The sequence below is a fragment of the Apus apus genome, chromosome 1 (genome assembly GCF_020740795.1).
Source record: "Apus apus isolate bApuApu2 chromosome 1, bApuApu2.pri.cur, whole genome shotgun sequence".
NCBI lineage: Eukaryota > Metazoa > Chordata > Aves > Apodiformes > Apodidae > Apus > Apus apus.
In genome coordinates, this window is record NC_067282.1 from 179,794,924 (window position 1) to 179,808,031 (window position 13,108).

General features: G+C 37.2%; 1 protein-coding gene across 1 annotated transcript in view; it reads right to left on the minus strand.

Annotated features, from left to right (window-relative positions):
• TFEC (transcription factor EC) overlaps positions 1 to 11,997 on the minus strand; it is a 30,446-nt gene extending 18,449 nt beyond the window's left edge. The window contains exons 1-3 of the mRNA XM_051623069.1: positions 11,965 to 11,997; positions 11,196 to 11,447; positions 8,942 to 9,037 (exon numbers count right to left, since the gene is read on the minus strand). Coding sequence (XP_051479029.1) covers positions 8,942 to 9,037; positions 11,196 to 11,447; positions 11,965 to 11,997 — 381 coding nt within the window. The remainder of the gene's footprint in view (positions 1 to 8,941; positions 9,038 to 11,195; positions 11,448 to 11,964) is intronic.
• Positions 11,998 to 13,108: the final 1,111 nt, after the last annotated feature.

Consider the following 13,108-nt stretch of genomic DNA (forward strand, 5'->3'; position numbering starts at 1 on the left):
GTCAACTGTCAAAAAAAGTTCTAGTGTAATGGTTTTAGATTCTAGAACAAGAACATCCCATTCACAGCTACATGTTTTAAGTCCTTTTGTAATTGCAATACAACACACAAATATTAACATAAATTGTTCTTAGTAATAACAAACAACCAAATGTTCCAGTTCCTCTTTGTATTACCTAAAGAGAACAGCTGAAGAGCAAATGCTTTCCTTTTCAGACTTGTTTTCCTTTGAACAAATTGTGTCTCCTTCTATATTTATCTTTAACATGGTTCATAATTACACACTCTTCAACCAAGGACTTAATGTTCAGATATATTACATTACACCTTATATATTATGCATGAAAACTGGTTCATTTTTTATCTTCAAATAATGATCATCAAGCTGCTTCATTATTCATCATAGAAAAATGAACTCTGTTCATAATCCCAGTTACAGTACATTCCTTCCCTGATCATATACATAGAAGTCCATTGTCTAGATGAATGTCTGATCAAATATGACCAAGCAAAGGAATTTTCTGGATAATCAGATTTTTGCAGGAGAGGTCTGTTCTTTCAGTTATCATATCTTAATTTGACAGTTTTAGTTGCTCTTGTTTTTTTCTGGTTAAAAAACTAACATAACAGCCAGAGACCAAAAGTGAAGTGATGTTGTGGTACTGTCATCATCCAACTTGCAGCTGGAAATCAAAGTCCGCTGGAGTACCACCCCATTAACCTCCAGGGTCTGAAACCAAAGATGACAATTAAATGGCAGCTGTGTTAGCTATTTTCCTATGATCATTTCACTACTAACACCAGATAATGCACTAATTCCTGGTTCCATTTCTCCAGCTACCATATGTGAATGCATTTGCCAAATAATTCAAATTCTTCCTCTGAAAGCAAAGAACAAACATCAGCACAAAAAACACAAGAAAAGTGGCAAATTGAGGCTGAGAAATGAGTGAAAGCCCGATGTAATTTTTTACAGGATTAGACTATGGGGCACTTTCTGTTAAATATAGATGCTAACATCTTTATTATGAGTATTTGTATATTTGTATGAATATATTATGCTTTATATCATATCCTCTTACATTTCACGTATCAAATAAGTATCTGAATATGTTACAGACCACAAGGAGCTTAATGTAGCCGCCTTTTATTATCTATCATCTACTAAGGACTTCAGGTCTTGCATTGCTGTATACAGAAAACAACAGGAGACTTGAAGCAGATGCTGTCCATCAGGGCTTTGGGATAAAAAAGAATCTGCCTGGTGGCCTCAAACAGCAGGAGTTTGCTTGTAGATGCTGCTTCACAGCTTGGAATTAGTGAGGAATGCATATTAGAAGAATTAGCAGCTTGTTTTATCTGTCCTTTTCTCTTACTTCTGTTCAACACGTGTTAAGCTCTGAGATGAAGACCATGTTGATAAAAGATACATACAAAACTCCTTTTATGTTAGAATAATGATAGAATCATAGAATAACTAAGGTTGGAAAAGACCTCTGAGATCATGAAGTCCAACCATCAACCCAACACCATGATGTCAACTAAACCCTGTCCTAAACTACTATGTCAACATGGTTTTTAACACCTCCAGGTATGTTAACTCCACCATTTCCCTGGGAAGCCTGTTCCAATGTCTGACCATTCTTTCAGTAAATAAATTTTTTCTAATTTCCAATCTGAACCTCCACTGGCACAACTTGAGACCATTTCAAGTAATATTTCCATTTATGTCCTTTACTTTTCTAAAAGAGAATACCAAAGAGGAAAATAGGAAATTTTCCTTCATTTCAGAGTTATGAAAAAATTTACTGCAGTTGCATGAAGCTTCAATCTTCTGGCTTCCTTCAGCCAGAGAAGTCAACCCCCAAAATAGAGAAGGGTCATTAGACATCATGCTGTTAGAGTGTTAGGGACAAAGTTTTGGGGTATTTTGTACAAGTTTTGAGTGCTGCAGCTATGTAAAGCAGACCACAGTTTTTGCCTTAACTCAAAGCATTGTAAGCTCTGTGCTATAAAGACCCATTCTACAGCATGAGGTAAATTGCAAAATCTCATAGCCAGTCTGTTTGGAGTACTTAGAACATGCAAAAAAGCTGTGCACGGCCACTATATTGTGTGAAATACTGAAAATAAACCTGCATCTGGCATCTGTATGGCATTCAAAACAGCAGTGGCAGTGATAGCAACAGACATCGCCAGCTGCAGAAAACAAGCTGGAGGAGTTCTCAGTTTGTGCATTTCATTATTAGCGCTCTGCAACTGAAAGACACAGTTTCATATCTAGCAGCTTTATACCACTGAAGAAAGACAAATAAAATATTTGCTCACCAGTTTTATTTTTGAGGAGTCTACTATTTCCTTAATAGCTACAGACTGTTCTTTCTCCTTCATTTTTCTTTCTCGTTAAACTTGGAAATGATACTCAGGAGTGCTAGACAGAAGTTTATATACTTAGGTGAACTTTGATTCTTCCTTGGACTTTAAGACTAATCTAGTGTAGAATGTGATTGACAAAGCATTTTCATTGATGTTATGCAGCTTTTCAAGTTACCCAACCTAAGCAAATGAGGTTGTTAATGTTTACTCTGGCCCTTTCTCTAAAATGGCTTTGAAGTTCAGCAGATTTTATAAACTTATAAAGGTTCCCAAATGACATCAAGATTCACTAAATAAAAAGTACTCATGATTACACTGCAGGGGGCTGCCTAGATCAGCAATACTCTATGCACCTTTAATGGAAACCTGGCTTTACTTCATAATTGAACAATCACAGCAATTATTGGATAAAATACTTTGGAAGGTACCTGCTTGAATTTATTTTTTCTGTATGATTTCTGGCAATGGGACAGATAGCAGTTTTTGTAATCTAACCAGATGGTAGCCATCAGTGTTTGACAAATAACTAATACAAATTATTAATGCCATGATGAGAAACTGTGACCTCAAAGACCTTGTAATAGCAGAGATTTCACAGACAGACTGCACTGTGCTTTTTCATTAATTAATAGAGTCTCTATAAAATCAAAAGCAGAGTTAACAGATTTAATCAGAACTTTATACCAGCTGTAGTTAACAGATTCATAAAAATTAGGAAAGGAAAACATCTATCCTGTCCTGTCCTGATCTAACCTCTAGTCCATTCCTGTGTAACACAAGATTTGTTCAAATGCCAAAGGAACTGACCAAACGCAGGTGAGCCACAGGGTAACTGAGGATTTTCTTGCTCAGAATAAGGTGAGCACATAAACTATTGTCTTGCAAGAGTGACAGAAGAGGAGCAATCCCAGCAGAATTGACTCCAAAGTGGACTGGAAGTAGACTGTAGCTCCCAGTCTTTGTGAAATAGTGTGCTGTCAATATACGAAATGAAGTCATGCAAAAGTTCTACGGATCCCTCATGAGGTGACCTGTTGCAAGGCATCCCCTTTGCAGGCCACTCCCTGCCTTGCTGCCATCTCCCACAGCTGGCTGGACCACGAGCTCAGCCCCAACATCTAACAGACAGTAAAATCCCTGCATGCCAGTGTGCCCAGGGAATTTAGCTTCCACTCTCTGCTAGTGATCCCTCTCTACCAGTCTTTCCATCCTGTCAGCTGGAGATGCCTACAATGTCACTAGAGGTCTCTTTATCTTACAGGCAGCCACTTGAGTTCTTAGAGAGGGGCAAAGCAGATGTAAAAACTAAGAAGAATCTGTCTACACCTTCCCTAGTTACAGTGCTGGTCAACACAGACATCCTTAGCTTGCAGAGGAAAACAGTGGCTGGATTGGGTTCAGGACTGTATTGAGGAGGCCCAGCCAAGGAACAAACTGGGATAGGTAGTTAATTCATTCTTTCTACCCTTATTCAAAATCTGAAGTACCAGACAAGCCAGATCCATCCTGTTCTGGTTCTACCTACATCACCAAACCACATTACTAGCAATGGGATCTGTGGGATCTGCTGCCCCTTAGCTGTTGTTTCTAGTTGTAACAAATAATAAAGAGGTTTTTACCTAATATAATGAATGGTTGAATGTTATGCAGTTATTCTCTGATAATCTAATGATGAAACCAAATTTCAGCTGAGGGGCAGTCCCATTTCATTAAAATGGCACAAACAGCAATAACCTTTTTTTTCTTTTAACTCTGCTTTTCCTGGCATATAAATAACACATACACCAAATGAGATTCAAAGAAGGACTGAAGAAATTTGATTAGATTCACAGATAGAAAAAGTTTCCAATAACAGACTCATTGCTCATGACAGCTCTGACTCTCTGAGGTGATACAAACTTCAAAGCACCAGTGACACCATGATTTCACTATGCAATTAGAGTTGGAGCTGTTGGAGAAATTAATGTTGTTTCAAGTATTTTAGTATTTCTTTCCTTTAAAGGAAAGAATTATTTTGGAAAATAGATTGCAGAATTAAAAAGCAACAAACAAACAAAAAACAAACAAACAAAAAAATAACCTTGTTTTAACAGATATTTGTTCTGACTTTGTCTAGGACAAGGCTAATCTATACTATGCACTTATGGTGCATTTATCCATATATAACAAGATCAGTGTTTCCTATTGGTTAGAAGCCATTGCTTTCAGGAAATATTCTTGCTGGCAAGCTCATTCAGGGGAATAATTAAGGAAAGCATTTCTTAGATATTATGAATAAATCAACATAGAAACATTTTTTCTTGGTTGTATTTACTACTGGACATGGTAAAAACTCAATGAAAATATTTTCAGAGGAGAAACTTTCCATTTTGACCCAGGCAATCGAAAAGGAACTGGTCCATTTTGCTTAGGCATTCAATGCTTTGTATTCTAGCAACAGCAAGCCCACCTGATTTAACAGATCACCAGTTAGACCACTGTGAGCAGATCTTCTGAGGTCCAGTTTTATGGAAATGCTCTGCCCCAAGCCCTACTCTACACTACTACCTAGCTCTCACCACCAACAATCCAACTGCTACAGAGCCTCTCTCCCTGGGCTTCTTCAAGAAAACTTCTGAAGGCTCTTGTTTTCTTCTGCACCAGAACAAAAGATAACTTAGAACCCTTGGAAATCTACACAAAACTAAATTATTTTCCAGCCTGTACCACTCAGAACGGTACAAGAGAAGCCTGTGCCCTTGCACAACATTAACATCCTCTCATTTCATTCTCATTCCAAGCCAATTTCCTAATGCTTTTCCGTGGACTGCATGTCAAGTGTAGAACATTATCCCAGTAGCTGTTCAGTTATTATCTGGGCTATAGTAGTTATTTCTTAATGAAAGTACTGGTAAACTACCAAACATTTCCACAGAATTCACCATTGTGCTTGCTAAATTACTGGGCTTTCTGGGTGAGTCCTAGGGCTGTATACATACATTAGCAAAACAAAACAACATTTAGTAACAAGTAGAGGTTCACTAAGTCACATACTGACAAATACAACACTGAAAAGCACAGAGATAGTATTTTTTAACTGTGCTCATTTCTGGCTCTCTTTACTGTTAGTAATGTTCTCCACATCTCCCTTGATACAACATGTTTCTTAAATTTCCCTTTTTCAGATACCAAACAAAATATAGACCACAGCTTTTTACAACTTTCTCCAGACTTTTAATGATGGTATCATATATGCTTTGCATTAACAGACCTGCACACCTCCAGTTCCTATGTTCTGAGCTTTTGTAAGAAAATAAACTTTAAATTCACTAGAGAATGCTGAACAGACTGTGAGGATTTTGGATAAGAATGAAAGTCTGATAAAATTAAAAATGTTTACTTTTGAAATATCTGTCACCATATCTGACATACATGGCGTTATTTATCTCATACTCACTTGTATACTCTTTGCCTCATTTTTTAAATGATTCCTATAATATGAAGAAGAAACCTGTCACTCCTATATGGTACTGAGCACAAAAATAGATTTCTTACAATGTAAATAAATATGTTGCTGCCTTTAGTAAAAAGTTTCATAAGACTAAATTATTATAACAAGAAAAAAGACTTAAATTGGTGGCATTTTCAAGTTTTCTTTGTTAAATCTTGCCTTCTTCATGGTGAACAACCAAGTTTCATCAAGTGATAGCACATAAGAACAGTTATGACTTGATTTCAGTTATGAATTCTGGACAACTATATAACTGAGTTTACAAATATTTTCAGAAAAATCCAGACCTCTTGTATATAGGGAGGACCTAGTCCTATATTTTAACTCAACTTCTAAAAAATAGTTATAAAAAGTAGGTTTCTACCATTATAGGACTGTTAACAGCAACAGAAGCACAGACAGAGAATTCCCTACTTCAATAAATTCTTAGGTTGCCACACAAAGCAAGAAAGTCTTATAATATTATGATTTTGGAGCCAAACACAATAAAAGCCAGACAATCTGCTCTTCAGAAGCTTTAATAATTTTAATGAGAGATGTAGGGATGTTCTTGTTTTCACTTCTCTGATTTTACTAATACATGGCTGTAATTCATTAATTCAGGGTCAGACAATGAGCCTCTGAGCAATTATTCAGATGAGTGGTCTCATAGAATTCAATGTCCTCATTTAACATGCCATTAAAATCTTACATGGGTGCATCTGACTAAAGCAAACATTAATTCACTGCAACACACAACAGATCGCACTGCAAAGCCTATAACCTCAGACACTATCTCTTGAGAAAAATGAGAATAGAAAATGGTTTCATACATTTGGCTTGCTCAAGAGAAGATTTTGCTGGAAACCCCCTAAGCTTTATACCACAATCAGAAAATTAGGAGACTAATTCTTCTAGAATTTTAGAGACACTACTTTGCACAGCTTGGACAAATTCAAGACAATGTCAAGAAGGGAAAAGCCAAAGATGCAATCCTAAAAATATGTAAGCATTGCACTGCAGAATTTTAAGGGGGGATGAAACACCAACTCAGCCAGGAACATGAGCAACTGAGTCTCCATTGTGATTTCACTTGCTCTGTGCTGATGGCACCTGCCATAGCCAGGCACCTTGTGCAGAGTACCTAAGAAGTAATATGGATCTCTGTTTAAGTGCAGCACAACCCCACTGCCTCTTCTGGGGGGAATCTGGTGTTCTGTCATGACTGATCATGTCTACTAGTCCAACACTGTTGTAATAGATACCTTTCTAACTCAGATAAATAAAATGTCATTATGTTTAATGTGATGATGAAAAACTTGAGCTAAACGACACGTTTTCTGTCTGCCTCTCTATCTTTCTCTATTGCACATCTTAAGATCAAACACTTGCAGGCACGTTGAGGATGTTGCCTGGAAGATGCCATAAACATCTGATTCACACACTAAAAGCCTGAAACTGCCTCCATCTGCCTGCTTCTTTTATATATATCTGGAGTACACATTGCCAAAAGAGGAGACAGAAGAGACAGAGACACTGATTGTTTCCATGCTGGCACAGCTCACAGGCTTCATTTTTGCATAGTACTGCACAGAGAGATTTGAAAATACATGCTATTCTCTTGCTTTATCTAACAATCTGGTGATTTCCTCAGCATAAACAAAAATCTAAATAACATTACCTTGCTGACAGGAATTTCAGGAGCCTCAAATCTTTGGAAGTAAAGTACCAGGTAAGCCTAAAAGTCACTGCATATATTCTTGCTCATCAAGAAAAATGTATTCAATACATTTTACAGAGATATGTCCTTCATGGCTGAAGATAAAGGCTAATGAGGCTGGAATTAGCATATATTAACATCATCCAGTTTTAAAAGGTGTTGAGGGAGTGTGAGTCTAGCCCAAAACCCAGAATTCATGCCTTTCATCACCATCTCATGATACGACACCTGGAAGGATGCTCCCTTGCCTCATCTTAATTTAAGCCAAAATATTAATTCGTTCCTCAGGGAGCATTTCTTTGCTATGTTCTGTACCAAGATATGTATAAATCAGACTGAATGCATCAGTTCTTTAGTTGGAATGCAAATGCCAGGTATTCATGGAAGTATAAATTGTCATTAATACTGGACTTTGTACTGGACAACACGAAGGCATAGAGATCTTATTTCCTAATGTATTTTTGTAGCCAGTGATGTTCTGAAGCCAGAAAAAGATGTTCCTCCAGCGGGTGATTAAAAGCAAGCACCTGACTGTATTCTGAAATTAGCTTTGTAGACTGTCAAAGCCTGTGAAAATTTTCATGCTTTCACCAGAGTGAAGTTTCCCTTTATCAGTATTTACCGTAAGGCTCAGAGGACAAAATATGTGGAAAAATTTTCAGAAGATAAATCAGGGTTGAGAGAACAAAGAACATGCCCACTATGAAGTACATAACAGTTATTGACGTTATTTTCATAAATAATGCTCTATGAGTTGTTGAGTCCAGAAAAGGTCCATCCTTCCTCTTCAAAAGTGTAGCATATATAGAAATACAAGTAGCCTTTGTGAATCCTTTGTAATTTCTTTACAAGAATACACTGACACATTATAATGGTTTGTTACAATTATTCCTAGAAAGCATTTATCCTGAAAAGTGACATTTCTCATAGTTGTTCTTGAAATTATTCATCTGAGTGAAGCTTGCCTTTATGAAAGTCGAGGAACAGAGCCCACCCTTGCTTTAGTATAACACACTGGAGAAACTACTGTATTGTAGAAACTGTTAGAAGGGGAAGATTTGACTTTTTTAGATGAGGTAGAAGGATCTTTAAGCTTAAGATTTTAAAAGGTCTTCTAGGTCTAAAGACTCCTCATATCTGTAGTCCTACATGGGAATTAGTACATCAAGTGTGTTATGCGCCGAACCTGGTGCTGGGCTAGAACCCCAAATGCTAATCAGACCATGTAAAACAGCTCTGTCCCACAACACTGCATCTCTTTCCTGTAATATTTCTTGACAAAAAGACAAGCAAATTAAGAGAAAGGGGAATATTCCACTGCTTTAGCCTCTGAAGTGTGACATGTGCTTGAATCACTCAATTCCACAAAATACTTACAGTTCTTTGCATCAGTAGAGGAGTTTCAGAACAACCTATCCCTTCATCATTAAAATTTGATTCCATATTGATTATGTCTTCAATCACCTCTTCCATCTGATAAAATAATAGTTATACTAATCATTACAAATAACACTGGAAACACTGTTATTCTGAAAATACAGACAAATCTTGAGTATTTATTTCATCAATACAACTGAATTTCAGAAATTTATATATTAAAATTCAAATAATTCAAGCACTTCTACGCAATATTCACAATTTTACTACTTGTGAAAACATTTTTTGTGGTTTAGCAGGTTACTTCTGTCCTCTCAAACATCAGCCCATTCCCCTTTTTTAACCCCTTATTGCAACACTGAGATCCAATGAAGGAAGTGCATTGCAAAGTTGTAACTGTGATCTTTCTGTCACCTTCATCAAATGTGTCAGATCCACAGTGCATTGCTGCAGTGGTGCAGCAAAGCTGAAAGGAACCTACGGTTCTGCAACAGAGTGAGTCACTCAACAGTTGGTGTTACACACTGCAGAGGTTTATGTTGAGTCAGGCAGGACACTGGATACCCCTTCAGCCAGCCTTCTGGTCCCATGTTTGCTCTAATCTGAGCCAAAAGCTACTGAAGAAGATGGAATAGCTAATTAATTGTTTGGGATAAAACAGTGAATACTTTGGGGACATACAAACATATGTAGATTTGGACAAGGTACAGCATGAGTTCTCAGTGATAATTTTGGTCTGATTACTTTCTCAAAATAACTTTTGGAAAGATCTCATTATGAACCTTTTACTGTTTACTGTCTGCTGGAGCAGTTGACTTGTACTCTGAGGCTTTTCAAGCAGCTCTTGGGAACTCCCTGAAGAGCTGTAGCTGGAGGAAATGTAGAGAGTCCTACACAACAAAAGAAAGTGTCACACAGGCCAGAGACCTTTAGACACAGACTTTTAGAGCACATGGCCCAAAATTGGTCATACTCGTCTCCCTCTCCAAAAACCAGACCTGTGCTGTCCGAGGAGCTGTGCACAGATTTATTTAGGAAAATGTTGTTTGGGCCAAAAGGATGCCAGGAAAATCCAACAATTAGATAACATGGATGAACACAGTTCAATGCACCAACCTGTGTGTTAGGTCTCTGTTATTTACTAATATACCTACAGCCTACAGTGGACCATAGGGTGCATCTGCAACTAGGACATTCTGCTGTGCCAGTGATCTCCCTGAGCTCTAGGATGGGATGATTCAAATTATTGGAGTCATGACTGCACGGACTTTGGCCTGTGCCAGCTGTCACTCTCCCAGGCGTCACCAGGCACCTTTCAGGAGAGTGGTTTACAAGCAGCAGTTTTGCTCTTGCAGACAGGCAATGGTACTAGTGGAGGGATCCAGCTGTTCCTGGTCATATTCCCAAAGTGCTTGAGAATGGTTCCAGCACACTTGTCAGCACAGAGTTGACTACAGAAGCCTCCACAAAGGCCACCTTAAACAATCTTTGCAGAGTAGTGACTCCAATAATCTGTAAACCTGACATAAAATGTCAGAGTTGAAAGGCCCCATATGATCTCTCCAGGAAGTGTTGGGTTTGTATTTTACAGTTTTTTCATGCTTAGCAGCATAAACTCCCCATGCTCAAATGGGTTACAGGGCAAGTTTCCTCTCTTTTGTTAAAGCCCAAGACATGATACAGCATCTCCATTTGATCTACATCTCACACTGACTGAGAATCTGACAGTCTATGATAGCTGTACCTCTATTAAAATACATGGTGGCACTAAAGTTAGCATATCTACGCCAATGCACCCAAGATAACCCATATATAAATATATCAACTAACTGAAAAATGAATGAGCAATTCATTCAGTCACGTCTGTAAGGTAATTAGTATTTAACTTTGCTATGCAGCAAGGATAATGCTTTTAGACAGAAATATCTCATCTGAAAAAAAAAAACACCAAAACTTTGCATCACAAAGTACATATTAAAAAAATGTACAGCAATATATGACACAGGTAAAAAGACACAGGAGTACATTTTAACTGGCAGAAATTCAGAAGCTTGATCATGCAATAAGCTATTCACAGGCATTCAAGGGAACCACCCACTTAATCCAAAAGGATTCAGGGAGCAAGTGCCACAACCAAAGGCCCCACTAAAGCAAAGAATCTTTCGCCCACTACCAATGCAATGTGGGTCACGTAACTTCTTTGCAGAAGTACGCAAAACCTGTTTCCCCATTCCTTTCACCAACCTGACCCTACCGCATTTTCTTGCTCTCCTCCAAGGGCCAGCAGTGTGGTAACTGGGCTTTCTGATGTGCCAAGATCGCTGGCAGGAGGCATGTGTCCGTTTCTTAAAATGGAGGCCACTCCTGAAGGCTGGATTGTGTGGGAGTGGGACAGGGAGAGAGTCTGGCTGGACAGCTTGGTATCAAGGGTCAGGTACTGCTTCACCTGGTGCCTCTGGCTTTGCTGGATATGGTATCTAGACTGATTTTCCAAGTGTGTTTGTACCTGGGAAGGAACAGAAAAAATTGTGAAGTATCAAATAAACGGCACAAATATTTACCCATATATCCCCTTAAAAATGTTCAAAACATTAGATTCAGCTTTACTAACACTTGAATAGAATTACTATTAACCTTTCTTCTTTTTTTTTTTTCAGTTTTGCACTCTTGCACAATTCTTGAGTACTTTTCCCCCCTAACACAGCTGAATAAACCTTCTGAATTTATTACCAAGCAAAAATACAATTAGAAAAGAGAAACATGATCCTGAGAAAAGACCAGTTTTTTCTCTTCTACACATTTTTCTCATCTCATGTAGGAATGATCTATTTTGAAATCACTGATCATTACAATAAAATCTACATAAATGGATATATGTCCTCTAAAAATAATATTACAATGTATTTACTCTGTTGTACTTGAAAGAGTACATAAACACATAAAGAAAAACATAATCCAACCAACTTCAAGTAATATCAACAGCAGCAGACATTCACTCGTATCTAGATCCACAATTGGCTCACCTTGTAATAAGTACAGTCAGTTAAATGAGGCATTGCTGCACTTTTGAAAAAAAACAAACCAAAACAAATAAAGGTTCCAAGCTATAGTCCTGGATGGCTGTCCTCAAACTGCACAGTCGAAGTGCCTCTTAAGGACAAATCGCTTTTTGAATTGGTAGGACTTTATAAACTGAGTGGTCATGCCAAAATGGCTAATTGAGTAAGACTTTGGGCCATTCTTTGATTACAGAGATTGATAGTTGCTACTTCAAACAACTCCCATTTCAGATCAATGTCACATTCCTGCAATTTAACTGCCAGAGGAGCACTGCATACACAAACCTCACTGTCATTTCAGCCCTGTGGCTTTCTCCTCTTACTATGGCGTGACTGGTCACAAATTTATTGTAATAAATTTTTCTCAAGTGACCTCTGTGTAAGCATGATTGATGTTCGTTAAACAGTAGCAAGACTTGCTTTGCAGCCCTTCTTAAAAAAAAATATTCAGTTATTTAAACAAACTTCTTTTTAATTCCCTTAATATACATAAGCAGAGGTGACTAGCCCATAAAAGCAGTTGCGTCTAAACTAGCTATATTTTTTTACAATATTGTAGTACCTACCTTGTTTTTAATCAGGTTCTGGTGGTATGTCTAGAATTATGTTAATTATGTTTCTTCAAAAAAATTTTCTAGCCATAAAAAAATTAAAGCCATGCAATCATTTATATATTGTTATATATTAATTATAATAACATATTGTTAATAAATAATAAATAATAAATAGTTTTTATATTACTATATATATACTGCTTAGATTTTCTGCTGGTTTATGTTATGAAGTTATGCATTGCATGTAAGGTTTTTAAAAAATTCACATGTATTTGGGACTTACTTAAATTATTAAATTATTTTTCTTAATAGAATTATTTCTGCTAGTATTAGAAAGTGTATAATGTACTCTTAATTTAAACTCTGATATATCGTGTGTAAGGAGACGTGTAAACCATCACAAATAATTCAGATTCTTAGGCATCTATTTACTCCTCAGCTTCAGTAAGAATTAAGCTCACATTGAAAGTTAGCCACTCAAGCAGTTTCTTAAATTAGAATCCAAATATAAAATCCACTCTACATCAGTTTAACAAGAGGATCAATCTTGGGTA